The sequence below is a fragment of the Bactrocera oleae genome, chromosome 2 (genome assembly GCF_042242935.1).
Source record: "Bactrocera oleae isolate idBacOlea1 chromosome 2, idBacOlea1, whole genome shotgun sequence".
Taxonomy (NCBI): Eukaryota; Metazoa; Arthropoda; class Insecta; order Diptera; family Tephritidae; genus Bactrocera; species Bactrocera oleae.
The window spans coordinates 24,568,334-24,584,238 of NC_091536.1; the positions used below are offsets into that span (position 1 = coordinate 24,568,334).

General features: G+C 33.8%; 5 protein-coding genes and 1 pseudogene across 7 annotated transcripts; 5 read left to right on the forward strand and 1 right to left on the reverse strand.

Annotated features, from left to right (window-relative positions):
* The first annotated feature begins 676 nt into the window (after positions 1–676).
* LOC138858157 (thiamine transporter 1-like) lies at positions 677–2,958 on the forward strand (annotated as a pseudogene).
* Positions 2,835–3,405, forward strand: LOC106616521 (transmembrane protein 141). The gene is made up of 2 exons (XM_070112696.1): positions 2,835–3,011; positions 3,107–3,405. The coding sequence occupies exons 1-2, from the start codon at positions 2,897–2,899 to the stop codon at positions 3,301–3,303; spliced, it is 312 nt and encodes a 103-aa protein (XP_069968797.1). The 5' UTR covers positions 2,835–2,896; the 3' UTR covers positions 3,304–3,405.
* Positions 3,405–5,279, forward strand: LOC106616520 (putative GTP-binding protein 6). The gene is made up of 4 exons (XM_014233206.3): positions 3,405–3,688; positions 3,767–4,366; positions 4,422–4,701; positions 4,779–5,279. Exons 1-4 carry the CDS (start codon positions 3,405–3,407, stop codon positions 5,232–5,234), a joined length of 1,620 nt encoding a protein of 539 aa, XP_014088681.2. The 3' UTR covers positions 5,235–5,279.
* Positions 5,262–10,613, reverse strand: Gnpat (dihydroxyacetone phosphate acyltransferase). 3 transcript variants are annotated; one of them, XM_014233273.3, is made up of 6 exons: positions 10,443–10,613; positions 8,445–9,009; positions 7,806–8,353; positions 7,137–7,721; positions 6,897–7,061; positions 5,262–6,799 (listed from the first exon to the last, which is right to left on the reverse strand). In XM_014233273.3, the coding sequence occupies exons 2-6, from the start codon at positions 8,977–8,979 to the stop codon at positions 6,449–6,451; spliced, it is 2,184 nt and encodes a 727-aa protein (XP_014088748.3). In that variant the 5' UTR covers positions 8,980–9,009; positions 10,443–10,613; the 3' UTR covers positions 5,262–6,448. The 3 variants fall into 3 exon arrangements, with proteins under 3 accessions (XP_014088748.3, XP_014088750.3, XP_069968634.1); XM_014233275.3 differs by having other exon boundaries at positions 10,211–10,613; XM_070112533.1 differs by lacking the exon at positions 10,443–10,613 and adding an exon at positions 9,149–9,301.
* Positions 10,614–10,942: 329 nt separating this feature from the next.
* On the forward strand, positions 10,943–12,937 carry LOC106616545 (fatty-acid amide hydrolase 2). The gene has a single exon (XM_014233243.3). It carries the CDS (start codon positions 11,204–11,206, stop codon positions 12,767–12,769), a length of 1,566 nt encoding a protein of 521 aa, XP_014088718.2. The 5' UTR covers positions 10,943–11,203; the 3' UTR covers positions 12,770–12,937.
* A 516-nt stretch (positions 12,938–13,453) lies between these two features.
* mTerf5 (mitochondrial transcription termination factor 5) lies at positions 13,454–15,696 on the forward strand. Its single transcript, XM_014233242.3, has 4 exons — positions 13,454–13,803; positions 13,864–14,842; positions 14,896–15,120; positions 15,186–15,696. The coding sequence occupies exons 1-4, from the start codon at positions 13,617–13,619 to the stop codon at positions 15,487–15,489; spliced, it is 1,695 nt and encodes a 564-aa protein (XP_014088717.2). The 5' UTR covers positions 13,454–13,616; the 3' UTR covers positions 15,490–15,696.
* Positions 15,697–15,905: the final 209 nt, after the last annotated feature.

The following is a 15,905-nucleotide window of genomic DNA, read 5'->3' on the forward strand; positions in this document are numbered from 1 at the left end:
GGTAAAATCGTATGATAACCATGCCCACACCCCATAACTTTTTTGTTAAAAACCACTAAAAGGGCGATAAATCTATTAATAAATGAACCAGTGATATAAAATTTTACACCCGAGAGGAGTTTATAGGGGCAAGTACCAAAATTGGTGTGGCACACTTTCTTCCCATATGACATAATTTTAAATTACATTTGTTATTTTCAGTTTTATACAAATCAAGCACCAATTAATATATCGCGATAAAAATTCGCAAGACTATTCATGAGCCCATGACTGATTTTCCACTTTTCCTGGTAATAATACATTTTAAATACCTAATAGAAGCATTTTTAATCTTCCGGCTGACTTCATACCCCATAATTCGGGCAATATGTGAGTTATCTTAATTAAATTGAGTGATCGTGTTTTTCTTCTAACGGTGCATCATCTGTTTTGTTAATAATATGAAGTAATGCCCAAAATAGATAAAATCGGTTCAATACTGCACCTATCTCCCATATACCTAATACAAGATTTTCAAACTTCCGGTTGGGCTTATGCCGTATACATCGGTCAATATGTAAGATATGTAGAAAAATTAACTGAATATATATTATTGGCTATACTTTGGTTTAATGCCGAAAATATGTGAAATTGCATTATATGGTACTACATTTAATAATTTCCCTAATATCATCAATTGCGATCTTCTAGCTGACTTTTTGCACATCCACTCATTATACAATTCGTATTAATTACTTTTTATTCAAGCCACTTAAACGTATTACATATAAAGTTTAAACAACTTATTTGATTTTTATATATTTTCATACGGGTACAAGCCCTTGATTATTTTGATGGGTACTTGTGGTACTGTAGTAGCATCTATGCTACTCTGGTCCACTACATTAACTGCTCTGCAAACAATCGAATTTTTTACGGTCTTTACTTGGCCTTAGAAGTCGCTTATTATACCTATATTTACGCTAAAGTGGACAAGCAGTACTATCACAAGGTCACTGCTCATATACGAGTGGCCATGTTTCTGGGTAAATTAGAAGCAGGCTTTTCCTCACAGCTACTGATTAATTTGAAGCTAATGAATTACAAATCGTTGCATTATATAACACTAAGCTGTAAGTATGCAATGAAAACACCAAACGATGCATGAAACCACAATTCGAATTTTTTATAGGTCTAATCTTTGCTACAATGTTGGCCTTCACTTTACCAAAAGTGGATAATAGTTTATATTTCCATACGTTTGATGATGTGCAACCAACGGCAGCTGTTAACTCATCACCTACGGAATTGCACGAAGCAAAATCAATTAAAAGTCAGGCAAAGAAAATGTAATTCCGATTGCACCTTTTAAGTTCTTGTGGTTACATTTCCATAATGCCTACAGTAATTTGAAGGTAGTCCAATGGAATATTTGGTATGCGGTCATTTTATGTGGTTATTTGCAAATCATCACTTATATGCAAGTGTTGTGGATCGAAATTGAGCCGAATATGGAAATTGCTTAGAATGGTGCAGTAGATGCCGTGTTAACAACATTAGCGGCTCTAACCGCTTTGGTGCAGGGTATATTCATGCTGGACGATCAAAATCACTTCAAAGTTTATTGGTTTTATCTACTTTTGCGGCAATGAAAGGAGGAGCTATTTTACTTTGTTGTCGGACGTCGAATATATACATCTCTTACGTTGGCTATATACTTTATTGCGCCTTTTATGCATTCAGCATTTTTTATGTATATGTATGTATGTAAACAGTTTTGTATATCTATTATGAACATATATACACATATGTTTTTTTTTTAATAATTTATCCCCATAATGGATTTATTTCGATTCAACGCTGAAGTGGCACGTTATCTGGAAGAAGAAAGTTTTGGATAAGTATTCGGAGAAAATACTTTTATAGCGCTTGCATTTCAAACGCTATTAACAATAACGGTTGTTTCAAACTCTGGTTTAAGTTTGGACGTGCGTGGACAATACACCGTTTACGCATTTTACTACAGCGGTATTTACTTCTTATCTGTGCTTTGGAATATTTTATTAATAGAAATAGACAATAAATCGCACAAATATAGCTCTGGAGTAACTTTTTTGTGATATATATTTAAAACGATGCTAATATAGATCGATAATTGTAGATATCTAAAAAAAGTGATGGTTTATACTTTTTAAAGTTTTGTTTCGATTTCTTAGATATTAGGTAGATCTTTCCCGGTAATAGCTTGGTTAAGTCATACTATTTTCAAGTAAAGATATAATTGAAAGCATTTAAATGCTAAGCAACCAGAAAATACGAATAAAGAACTCTGACTAGCCCTCTCCAAATAAAGACTTTATCAGCATGCATTGACACACAAAGAATGGTAAATCATGATATAATTATAATTTATATATAAGTAGGTAGATCCATAATTGAATAATTGGTGTCATAGTGTAACAACCTTCATAAAAACAATAATTCGATCTGAATCATTTCTTCGGAGATTATAACGTTTATTTAGACAATAGTCAATATCAAATTTCGTAAAGATATCTTGTAAAATAAAAAAAGAGTTTCAAACGTAGACATGGTTTTGATTGTTCAATTTGTATGGCAGCTATATGCTATTGGATTTCCGACGCTTTATTCTGGGTGTTGCAAACTTCGTAGCAAACTTAATGTACCCTGTTCAGGGCATACAAAATTTATTAGAATTATTATCATATTTAGTAATGGTTTACCCTAAACTTATTGCAAAGGTATAACATCACTGTCCATTGAAAAAGTTTGACAAGCTACTCGCGAATCAGCTGTTTTACAGTATTGGAATTCATCTGTAAATAATTCTTATACAAAGTAGTAAATAAATATATGCATATTAGTTTTGAAAAGTATAGAATAATCATTTAGGAGCATGAATGACATAAAACGTTTAAAGGATCAACAACGTGACAAACATCCTGGTTTCGACTCATACTTAAATTGCATGACAAGAGCACTTTTCTCAGGTCTAGCTTCGTTTTGTCTGAGTAAGTTTAATTTCTTAAAAAGATATCAGTTACATAACTTCGAAATAAACTATAATAACAAATGTTTTTTTTTTTTACTATATTTTGTTATTTAGCATTTTCCGGTTGTTATTTTACGCAAAAACTTATACGTACAAAAATTAACTACCCTATTCAATACAGCGTGCTAGTGTCGGCTTTAGTGGCAACTAGCGTATCCTATACGACTACTACAACGCGCACTAAAGCTTGCCAAGCAGCTTGGATGGCAGCCGAAGATATGCATTCTGTGTTAAAAGAAGACAATTATTAAATTAGTATAAGTGAAATTAAAAAACGAAAAAGTATATATTAATTAATTATAACACATACACATTTTATTAATTGTATATACATACATATATTGTTTTAACAATGTGGCTTAAAACTTTTGCAACAGTTAGGAATAGCAGATCATTTACACTTTTCAGAACTTCTCCAATAAGGTTCATTGAAAAAAAAAGTTTATTACGTGACTTTAGAGATCATGATGTATCAATTCGATTAAAATATGTGCAACACAAAGGTGTTAAAGGTATTCGCAGCAGAAAAGGTGCTTTCGAGTCGATTTCAAAAGATGAAAACGATGAACAAACTTTCATGACGAAAGATTTTAAAAAAGAAGTGAATCATGATGAATTTGTCAACTTGGACGATCGGTAAATAATAAAACACACATGTATTTTTTCATTACATTCTAATCTACTTCGTTATAATTACTTGTGGTTGTTTTATAGGGCATATGAAGAATTGGTCAGCAACGTGATGAACATTTCCCCCACATTTTTAACTCAGAATGTATTCATTATACAACCATACGTCAAATGGGGAAGTGAGCGAAACACCTTAAGTACTCCCGATGATCAGTTGGAAGAGGCGAAGGCATTGATTTCTTCTTTGCCCAACTGGCACGTTGGTCATGCAATTAAGATACCTCTCGAAACTTTAAATCGCAAGGCGCTCTTTGGCAGCGGAAAAATCGAAGAACTTAAAAAGCTTATTCAAGAACACAAGACTAAAGAGACCTTAACGTGCTTATTTATAAGCAAAAGCACATTATCATTTGCTCAAAAATGTTTTTTGGAAGACACATTCAAACTACCGGTGTTCGATCGATACACGGTTGTCATACAAATTTTGCGTTTGCATGCGACTAGTGCAGAAGCACGTCTTCAAGTTGCCATGGCTGAGATTCCATATCTTTGGGCACAAACGAAAGACGCAAATCCATCGCAAGCTCGTAAGCAGGGCTATTTGTTTACTGATGTTCAACGGGGCATTTTAAAAACCCGTGAACGTAAGTTAAAACAGGAATTAGAACGGATAAGAGATCACAGGTTTTTAGCATCAGCTTTAGTATTAACTTCCATTCATAACCGCATTTATATATAGGAGACTACTACGTAATAAGCGCAAACAAAAAAACTACCCTGTGATTGCTGTGGTTGGATACACAAATGCCGGTAAAACTTCACTAATTAAGGCCCTCACGCATGAGCAGAGCATGCAACCACGTAATCAGCTATTTGCTACACTTGACGTGACAGCACATGGAGGCTTTTTGCCGTGTAATCTCGAAGTTATCTATATCGATACAGTGGGTTTCATGTCCGATCTTCCCACTGGTTTAATTGAGTGCTTTGTGGCGACGCTAGAAGATGCCATGCTGGCTGTGAGTATTCCCTAACATAATTATCATTATCTATATCAAAAATAGCAAAATTAACAATAATTTCTTCCTCCGAGTAGGATATTATTTTACACGTTCAAGATGAATCACATATATGTAAAGAAGCGCAGCGGCAACATGTGGTAGCTACATTACTATCACTTAAAAACTCCATTGCTGTAAATCAAGAAATACCTCCTATTATAAACGTAGCCAACAAAATCGATTTGACGTCCTCACAAGGGCATCGAAAGGTGTCCAAAGATATGTTTTATGTATCAGCAACTGAACGCACAGGACTCAAGGAGTTGTCATTGGAAATTGAACGACAAATACTTACTGTGACGGGGCGGCGCAAAATAACAATGCGTGTGCAGAATGGTGGACCAGAGGTTGCATGGTTGTACAAGAACACCGCTGTAAAAAATGTAAAGGCTGATAATTCCAGCGCCGAACACTTGCTAATAACGGTGATTATAGACGAATTGACAATGCAGCAATTTAAAAAGAAGTTTTTATCAACAAATTATGCATAGCCGTAACACAAGAATGAGAACAATAAATTGATTGTGATAAACAAATAGTAATATATGTTTAATTGTAATTCAAACAAGACCACTTATTTGCTATTTCACTTCCCCATTGATATTTGCACACACTCGTTTATACACACACTCGTTTATACACATGTAATTTCAAACAATTTAAGGTTAGTTTAATGTGCGGTAATATAAATAGCACAATAATTTAGAAAAATTATAAAAAAAAAAATCAATATCAAAGATCAAACGGATTACAAGCAACTTAACTCGTTGATGTTAACAAAACCAAAACAGTTTTTTCGCGATGAGATGGTTAAATGCAACAAATTTACTATAAAATTACTAAAATAAACTTATATGGAATATTTATAACAAATTTATTGTGTTGCTAATAACTATAGGATTTGATACCATTTCAATAATTTAATTGTCCAGTAATAAAAAATAGTATGGCTTAATAATATTGAACGCATATAATGCATATGGTAACAGCTTTCATTAAGTGGTAAGATTTGTGTGCATTTTATTATATCTTATTATGATTTCTTATACGCTTCATATAATATAGATACATACATATATCCAAAAATGAATAGGTATTAAACATACGTTTATGCTTTTGGATTTCCTAAAGAATGATTGGAATGATTACGAATTTTTTAAATATGCTTTGCGCGTAATTATTTGTCAAAAGAGAAATGCCTGATGCCACTGACCGTTCAATTTCTCTTTCCTGTTTAGAAATTTTGACTTTTACATTGTAAATAAATGTGGAAACCAGAAGACTTTTAAGGGGGAAGTAGCGTTTTTAAATTTTTTGTTTTGTATTATTAAATGCATAATATATCAAATTGAGTCTACATTTCAAGTCGATCCTAGCAAAAAGCTTGAAGAAGTTATGGCAATTTTTAAACTTGTCTTATGAACGTTTTACATCAGATTTCAAAACTTTAAAGTGTTGCCCTACAGCTCGCGTTTTCAAAGTCGGTGCCCCTTGCTACTTCAAAACTACTTAGCCGATCGTTTTGAAAAATTTAACACTATTTCTATATATAATTCACGATGTAACGCTGGAGAAATAACTAAATAAACAAACCGATGACTAAACGCAGTGTTGGCAAAACAAAAACTAATACTAAAAACACTATAGCTACGTGGCAATTCCGGGCATGGGAAAGCAGTTGACTTTTGCTACGTTGTTTTAATAGTTATAATTTAGATGGCATAGAGTTCATTTGAACGCTTGCTACACGGTAGTATTGTTTGAATGGCAACAGCTGACAATAGCGTAATAATTCAGCTTCCAGTGTCCGTAATGATTTGCCAGGACCATGCTGCAGCATTCCACTCTCTTTGTCCTTTTGTATATAGCCAGCTTGTTGAAATGAGTTCAGTGCAATGTTCAAATTATCTAGGGCTAAACAATAGGGATGTACATTAGTAACATGCTGTTGCTGCATAAGTTTTTCTATGCGCTTTTGCATGTGTATGAGAACATCTTTTGAGCTGAATTCATCAGATTTGTTATTCGAATGTGAGGAGCAAGTGACAAGTGGAAACTGTTTGAAATAATAACAGAAAATGTGGTGTTATTAGTATTTCTTATTTATAAAATAATACATCTCTATATGTAAAGTTAAAGTTTATTGCTTTTACCTGATTGACGGTCACTGTTAATTGGTAGTAAACGCATAGAAAAGGTGCTAATGAAGAAAGTATAATTTTCATACATTCATTTTCATTAATAGATATTTGACCGTTATGTGACGATATCTTTAATATGTCATGTTCTGATATTAGCCGCAGAATTCTATTGAATTCCTGAAACAATAAACAAAAATTGTTTATATTAATATAGACTGCCTGTATTAATGACATTACTTCAATGATTCTCACCTCCATATCTCGACTTGACTCAATTATAAATTCGTGTTTGAAAATACTATCCAATAAAGTCACACGTTGTAATAAGTTTTCTACTACTGCAGCGTAGGTGCTAGGTAAATCTGTTGTTTCATCATTTGTGCCTTTTTGTTGGTCCGCTTGCAATTGCAATGCCGCTAATATAAGATATGCCGGTCGCGCAAGCCAAAACATGCATGGATTTATGTAAAGCTGCAGTGCCAATGTGGGCACTGCTACTGCCATGATCTGCGACAAAAGCGCGTGTGCCTTCAGTCTTCTAGTGTCGATCTCCTGTGCAAGTTGTGCAGCAGCTACTTCTGTGAATTCTAGTTGGGCATTTTGAAAATGCACAATATTCGAATGTATATCTACGGTTTCAATTATCTCCATTTTAAGGCGATTCATATCGGTGTCCACATGGGCACCTAACTCTTCGAAAATACACTTTAGCTCAGCAATGCCAAGTGCTAAATCGTCAATGTTAACCGAACGTTCCACATACAATTGACTGGCGTAATATAAACACAACAAGTTAAATGTACTTATAACGATTCCCCGTTGTTGTTGGTAAATTACCTACGTTATTCATACGATAAGTTGTGTTAATGTAAAATTGCAACTAAAACACTGTTCAAAATATACTTAGAAAGATATACATACCTCGTTGCCTAGTTTTTTAATCAAATCCAACTCTTTTCTGTCCAGTTTTTGCAAGTGCGCACCCACACTAGCACGCTGCATTCTATCTGCCCCCGTGTGACCAAAGTACGCGCGCACAGAAATTGGTTTACCAAAATCTAAATACATTCTTCCAAAGCGTTCGTCAATAATTTTAAGTGCTTTAAAAAATCCTTTTGTCGTCTCTTTGGGTTTTGGCACGCCAAGCAATTCGTAAACAAACAATTGCTCTTCTAGTAAGCGTTCATAGGATATACTTACTGGCACAATGGTAACATCCTCCACTTCGCCCGTAAAATAAGGCAATAATGCCATTGATAGCAGACCTACCTTTGGAACGAGTGCCTTGAAGTTGCGACTGCGCGTGCCCTCTATAAAAAATTCAACGCCGATGTGATAAACAGATATCAATGCATACATATACTCGCGAAAAATATCCCAGTAAAGCTCATCATTTGAGAATGAGCGACGCATAAAGAATGCACCGGTTTTTCGTAACATTGTCCCCATGCCGAACATTGCGTGAAAATCTATAAATCAAACAAATTAAAAACTTCAAAATTAAACAGACAATATATGTACATGTGTATGTGATTAGGCATCAACAATATCTGGACTCACCCATTCCTGCCGCTATACCAGGTATTTCAATATCATAATAGAAACAAATATATGACATTAATACAAAATCCATGTAGCTGCGATGGCTGGGCAAATAACAAACGGGGTTTCGTCCCAATTCCTCCCGAACTCTCCGAATACTGGTGACATTAACGTAAATTCCTGATAAGATACGTTTTGAAATAGCTGTTATAGCCATACCACACCATCGTATAATCACTAAGTTACGCTCCAAGCCAATTTCATCGATTATATCTTTCACCTGCTTTTCAATCTGCTTCACTGGGCAGTTATTTATTTGAGCATAATGCTCGATAATTTTGCGTACCTTCTCACTTCGAAATACGTGTCGTTTCAAAGATTGCGGATTCAGATAGCGCTCGAATTCATTAGCCACTTGAGGTTTATACTCTTTTGTCATCACCAGTTCTTTTCCCCTATCGATGATGTTCTCAAAATCATCCATGTAAGTAGCAGCACTCGATACTGCCCTAGAAGTTAAAGGGTTTGGAGATGATGGGGATCTCCCCGTCATCTTTTGGGCTTGACTACTTGTAAGTTCCAGCTAAATGATCAATGGAAGATATGCCCGATATCAATACAAAAAATTTAGTGAAATTTTTAAATTTTATTTGCAACAAATGTAACTATTAATAATGTCGTCGATTTAATAAATTTACTTGCTTGCGAAATTGTATAGTAACCTGACATGTACGCGGATAGATATATGTTAACTTTTGGATTCCTTGGCCAGTTTCTTCTATCGGAATAATTATTTAGAGAATATTTTTATCATAGTTCTAATTTTATAAACTCAAGTGATGTTCTAAAGTAAAAGGCGATTATGAACTATTTTAATGTATTCGCCCAATTAGTTCAGTTCAGTTTAGTTTAAGGCGTAAATATAAACAAAAGAAAATAATCGTACAAAAATGTATGCACATACAATTTTCAAATTATAAGTGTATTTTAGATTTTAGAAAAAGTCCAAAATGTATTCTATATATGTATTGCCACGCAAGTAGGAAATTATATTAGACAGGAAATATATAGGTATGTGTGTATGTATTGTATAAACTAAGTCCACAGAACTTACTGAACTTAAATATATTTGAATTAGTTCATTGAAATTAACTAATTCAAAAGCAAAGGTTGTAAAACATAAATTACATTTAATTCATTAAACCAAAGGTAACCGGTACTAACTATGTACGTATTAAACTGCAGCTCAAGTGCACATCATATTACCGAAGGAATGAACGACCTATTGCATTAACGTTTGACGAAGCAAAAAACACAAACAAACATCACTTGTTTTTTTTTCTATCAACAATACAGGCAGCACATACTCTCTTTTGATGCTTGAAAGGCAATGCAATGTAAAACATTGTCTTTATTGCGTACATAAAAAGATACATATATATTTATATATGTGTATATTTTGCACATAACTAGCCTGAATATTTTGAGAATGTTATTAACGATTTTTCACCATTGCTTATACAATAGATTTTATCAAAGTATTATTTTACAACGAAAATTATTTTTCGTTCGACCAAAACTAGATTTCTATTGCGCATTAAACTTGAATAAATTTTCCGCGTCAAGTAGTCAGTAAAGTTAGCAAACTAAACACTTTTACAAGTGCAGCAATTATTTTTGTGAAAGCAAATGTTCAGAATTTGAATCGTACCACTGTAGAGAATGGATAATATTCGTACATCTGTACAAAATATATATATATATATATATATTCGATTACGTACCTATGCATATATAAAATATACGAAATTTATCTCACAACTTTTTTGTTGTTCATACTTTCACTATTTTAAAATTTGATTGAAGAAGTCAGGAAAGTCAGGATACTCTTAACTGATCAGGCTGGGAAAGCTTTGTCATGCACACACACCAAATACGCACAACCACATAACACGCTTATATGCATACCAACGTTTGCATGCAATTTAGTTGAATAATTATGCAAATTATGCATACCTTTGCGTAAATTTATACACTTTAAGATGAAATTATTTGCTTAACTTTTTTGGATGTGATAGATTTAACTATTTGTTTAATATGTATAATTAACTGAATACAAATCTTGCTGACATTGAATTTCGGTTACGCGTTCCGCGACAGAAGCACAAGCAATAGCAACAACATGAAGGAATATCAGGTGTAGCGAAATAGCACAGCAACGATAACAGTTCGCAAAGAAAATCTACGGCGAATTCAAAAGTGTTGTTTTTCAAAAATCCCCACAATTATATATATAAGTATAAATTTGAAAATTTGAATAACAAACAACTCGTTTGGATTATTCCTCAATGCATTTTATATTTTTTGAATTCTTTAGTACAAAAGTTTTTACAATTTATATTCTACATTCCACAAAATTGAAACCAAATCCATATTACCCTATACCATGATCAAATCTTATGATTTAAGAGAATTGACAACACTGTATATTAATGCATTCCTAATTATCATTATCTTATATTATCATTCATACTTCTTGAGCATAGTGAAACCAGGTGAAACCAGGCAATTACGTTGAATGGAGCTTCACATAAAAAAGTGCCAACGTATTTTCAGTCACACAGTTTTGTACTAGCCTTGCAATATTTGTTAATGAATACATGCATATACATAAGCTGTGTTTTGCGCTTGGTTAATTGTGTTATTATAATTAGGCCGTGGTTCGTTAAAAATTCAATTAATTAAGTTTCCTGCAATTTTGCATTTAATCTGTAACGATGTCTGTTCCAAAAAAGTCTACCCCCTCTACACTTATACAACTTTTCCATATTATTTTGGACAAAGTTTTGGAAGTTATACTTGGATGGATTCTGGGTGTTGAACGACATGTGCCAGCTCCACCAAATAAGGAACACGAAGAACTGCTATCGTCCAGCGCAGTGAAGCTTGCTGGGCTTATTCGGGAACGAAAAGTACACTCTTATGAACTAGTTAAAGCTTATTATGAGCATCTGCTTTTTGTTAATCGTGATTTAAATGCTGTTGTTGACGGTCCATTTATAGAAGCGCTTGAGGAAGCCAAGTTGATTGATGAACGTTTTAAAAATGGCGATATTACCGACGAGGAGCTAAAAAGAAAACCATTTCTTGGAGTACCATTTACTACAAAAGACAGCACTGAGGTAAAAGGCAAATTACATACACTCGGTTTGGTATCCCGACGAAATGAACGTGGTTCAAAGGATGCTGAATGTGTGCAATTAATGAAGGAAGCTGGAGCTATATTTTTGGCAACAACAAATGTGCCAGAAGTTAATAAATGGATTGAGACCCGTAACATGTTGATCGGTCAAACTAAAAATCCATATGACTACAGACGCTCGGTTGGTGGTTCTTCGGGTGGTGAAGCAGCGTTAATAAGTGCTTGTTGTACCGGATTTGGCTTGGGCACAGATATCGGCGGCAGCATTCGTATACCAGCATTCAACTGTGGAATATTCGGCCATAAGCCCACCAAAGGTGTAGTTAATATGCGCGGCTGTACATTTCGAAGTGGAAACGAAGAAGACACAATGGTTGCTGCTGGACCAATGGCTCGGTATGCTGACGACTTACTTCAAATAATGAAAGTACTAACTGGACAAACAATGTTTAAGGAACTGCAATTAGAAGAGTCAGTAAATTTAAAAAGTTTGCAATATTTTTACGTACCATGTAATAACATGATACAATGTAATCCCATTGGAAAAGAGGAACAAAAGCTAATGATAAAACTTTGTGAACATTTCACAAATTTATCAGGCTCAGATGTAAAACTAACTACATTGCCGCATCTTGATATGACAGGAAAAATGTGGCGATACTGGATGACACAAGAGCCAGCAAACTTCAACAAATTGCTGGGTAATGGAGAGACACTTAATCCGTTTATCGAGTTATTCAAAAAACTAATTGGGCGGAGTGACTTCACAATGGCAGCGATTTATTCCTTAATAGATGCTTTGTTACCACCAGAAAAGGAACATAAAATACGGGAGGCAACAAAGATGTGTAAAGAAGCACTAAATGACCTACTCAGGGATAATGGTGTATTATTCTTCCATAGCTCACCGCGCACCGCTCCATTCCATTATTATCCTTTAATCAAATTCACCGACTTTAGTTACTTTAGTATATTCAACGTTTTACATGTACCAGTAACTCAAGTGCCCATGGGTTTGGATTCGAGAGGCATGCCTATGGGTATCCAAGTTGTGGCTTCAGAAATGAATGATCGATTATGTCTACATGTCGCCAAGGAGTTAGAGAGAAAATTTGGAGGCTGGGTAAAACCATACAATTAAATATATTATTTCTGTTGTACAAGTGTACTTTTTACTATTTGGCCACTGAGGTTAACTTCACGTTGATACAAAATAAATAATCATTTCATAGGCTAAAATTGGATGATGGGTTTATATTTTTATTGATGAAATAAAAATATTAATATAATTAATACTTTTATATATCAACTTGTTGTTTTATTTACTAAAAAAATCTGAAAAGGTTTGGATTGTTTTTGTTCTACTAATTAAGTTTCCTAAAATACCCAATAATTGTAACAAAATTAAAATATAGAAATACGAGCAAACTTTCAAATGACAACAAGAGAAGTCCACCAAGTCCATAAATAAATAATAGTATTCTATCATTCTTGATCAAGTCTATAATGAGCATTGTATAAATCTACACGTAACCAATTGTAAGTTTTTCACTAATACACACGCAAATAATAATGAGAACTTAGGTTGAGTGCCAATCAGTAAATTTCTCTAAAATTCTTTGTATTTTTGGCAAATGAAATACAAAAACATTCTTGAAAATAACATGATTCAATTACATAAAATCAGAAATGATGAAGGAATCAAAATTTTTAATTTCATCTGCTATAATTTTAATCTTTCCACCGATTGGCACATAGCATTAGCTTTAAAATAGTAAACGAAAAAACATAAATAAAAAATTAACAATCAGCTGCTTTCTTAACCCCTTTCAACAGAAGACCTTTAAAAGCCAAAACAAAAAGAATATATACATTTGTATATGCACAGTTTACATATATCAAGGACATATGTATCTTTATTAAAGAGCAAAAGTATAATTGATTTTCAAATCTTAGAAATATAGAATTATAAATCACATACATGTATTATGTTGCGCACCAATCAAAATGTATCGTCTCAAATATTGAAACAGTTTGTTACGAGGCAGAGAAATTATGCGGCAAAGTCACGCCAGAGTAAAAAGGCGCAAATCCAACTTCCACCAGATAACTCTAATGGACTAGATGTGCCTGTGGAGGAAACCATAAACGCCCACTTTTTAAAACGTGAAATAGGTTAGTGTTTTCAACACATTCGGTGTCTTTTTTTAGAACTTAACCATATACATTTTTTAGGCTCTACCCATCTTAAATGGAGTAACGTACTTGTCAAGTATCCGGAATTGAAAGCTATAAAGAGACAAGATGCCGTTAATACAGTCAAAACTTTAAAAATGTTGAATTTCGATGTAGAAACCATACTCCAAAAGCCGGTTGTGTTACATCAAAATGCCCTTACATTGGAGAATCGCTATGAAGTTCTGTATGAATGTGGTTTTCAACCCATCACCCTTATATTGCTTTCGAAATTTGTAACAGTTATTAACAAAACTGTTTCTATGTTGAAATCATATGGTTATATACCCTTTGAAGTGAACGTTTTAGCGAACTTGTGTAATTCTTTTAGTAATGAGGAATTATCTGTGAAAACCTTTACAGAATTGAACGAGGGAATGAATATAAAACATTTGCGGGAATGCATACTAAATACTTACCTCCGACAAGTTTTGGACATGAACGATAATGATATAAAAAAGTTGTGGCAAGTTTATTACCGCGTTCGGCATCGTAGTTTCAAATCCGTTCAATCAGTGGTAAAGGTGCTACTCGAAGATCTACATTTTCCAAAAGAGCGTATAATAAAGAATGCTTTTTTACTTCACGGTGATGCCGAAAACATGAGTAGAATAATAACCGAAATAAAACGAATAGACGGTCAAGATATGCGTGAAATTGTATACCGGCGCCCGAAAATATTGATGTCTTCCTGTGACGGGTTATTAAAAACACTTGAAAATGTTAAAGCCTTTGGCATACATGAATCGGCAATAACGAAATGTTTGGAAATCCTAACACTCGGATCCGATACCATACTGGAGCGTTTAAAAGATTTGAATTCAATAGATGAATTCAAAGTTTTGGGCACTAATCCACGAGTGCTTCGTCTTGTACATTACCAAAACAAAGCTCGCTTACGTTTGGAATACTTGAATCAACTAAAAGTGCGTTGTGCCTCTCTACATATTTTGTCTGGGGGATCAGAGAAATTCGCTAAGTTCGTATACTATCCTTAAAATTCTTCAAAATAAAAATACAACTTTTTTTAAGGTTTGCGCGTGAAGGTGTAGATCGCACAAAAGGACGAGATGTTGTAGTTTACTTGGCAAATATAATCGGGAAAGACGAAAATTATATACGTGCATTACTTTCCAGACATCCCAATTGGTGTCATATTCCTGTGCTGCAAGTTAAGCAATGTTACGATTTTCTGCGTTCAAAGAAATTTCCAATATCGGCTATATGTAATAATATACATCTACTTTTATATCCTATGTAAGGCAATTATACAAAATAGTGTTTCTAATGTTCATTGATGTTATAATTTTAATACCGTTTAGAGAACGAATTGAAGAAAAACTTAACGAACTTCATAAACCAGAAAGTCTTGAGGAATTACAATTGCCAGTGGATAACATTTATGATTTGGATAACAATGAAATGCTCACGCTTATTCTTTATTTAATCGAATGTGAATTCCATTTTACTGGAGATGGCATTTGGACGGAACAGCAAACACAACCTGTTGAAAATTTTAATAACTTGCTTCCTGATTTTCCGGAGAGTTTAAATAAAATTTACAAATATGGAATTAAGCCCAGCCGAGCAAACCAATCAGCCAATAAGCCAACAGAACTGAGATAATCGTGGCACAAAACTGACACAAGTGTAGTAATGAATCAATTAGGTAGAAATCGTTATATTCTTTCATTTTGAATTCTATCTTATTAAATCTTTCTAAAATTATGAGTATATTACGGAGTTATTTAAATCAAAATTATGTAAATATATGTACATTACGCGAGTTGCAAAATTAGTAACATTTCCATGCCGCGGCGCCATTGAACTGAATTCATATTTTTTAGTTAGCCACAATCTTTAAAAGAAGTTTATTGTTTAGATGAACCCAGTAGACGTCGAAAAGAGGCAGACCTAATCGATACAAGGCGAATTATTTCAAAACAATGAAGACGATGGCAAAATTGAGTCGAAGTGAATTTTCCGGATCTACCACTCAGGTATTTTTTCTGTTCTCCACAGCAGCAAAAATATAAGGAACT

Excerpts from the sequence above, each read along its gene's own strand:
- LOC106616521 (XM_070112696.1), top strand. The coding sequence starts at position 2,897 with ATGAATGACATAAAACGTTTAAAGGATCAACAACGTGACAAACATCCT. Across the intron at positions 3,012-3,106 it reads TCTAGCTTCGTTTTGTCTGA|CATTTTCCGGTTGTTATTTT; the intron begins GTAAGTTTAATT and ends TTTGTTATTTAG.
- mTerf5 (XM_014233242.3), top strand. The coding sequence starts at position 13,617 with ATGTTGCGCACCAATCAAAATGTATCGTCTCAAATATTGAAACAGTTT. Across the intron at positions 13,804-13,863 it reads CTTTTTAAAACGTGAAATAG|GCTCTACCCATCTTAAATGG; the intron begins GTTAGTGTTTTC and ends TACATTTTTTAG. Across the intron at positions 14,843-14,895 it reads GGATCAGAGAAATTCGCTAA|GTTTGCGCGTGAAGGTGTAG; the intron begins GTTCGTATACTA and ends ACTTTTTTTAAG.
- LOC106616545 (XM_014233243.3), top strand. The coding sequence starts at position 11,204 with ATGTCTGTTCCAAAAAAGTCTACCCCCTCTACACTTATACAACTTTTC.
- Gnpat (XM_014233273.3), bottom strand. The coding sequence starts at position 8,979 with ATGACGGGGAGATCCCCATCATCTCCAAACCCTTTAACTTCTAGGGCA. Across the intron at positions 7,722-7,805 it reads TTAAAAAACTAGGCAACGAG|GTAATTTACCAACAACAACG; the intron begins GTATGTATATCT and ends TGAATAACGTAG. Across the intron at positions 6,800-6,896 it reads TAACAGTGACCGTCAATCAG|TTTCCACTTGTCACTTGCTC; the intron begins GTAAAAGCAATA and ends TATTTCAAACAG.
- LOC106616520 (XM_014233206.3), top strand. The coding sequence starts at position 3,405 with ATGTGGCTTAAAACTTTTGCAACAGTTAGGAATAGCAGATCATTTACA. Across the intron at positions 3,689-3,766 it reads TTTGTCAACTTGGACGATCG|GGCATATGAAGAATTGGTCA; the intron begins GTAAATAATAAA and ends GTTGTTTTATAG. Across the intron at positions 4,702-4,778 it reads TAGAAGATGCCATGCTGGCT|GATATTATTTTACACGTTCA; the intron begins GTGAGTATTCCC and ends TCCTCCGAGTAG.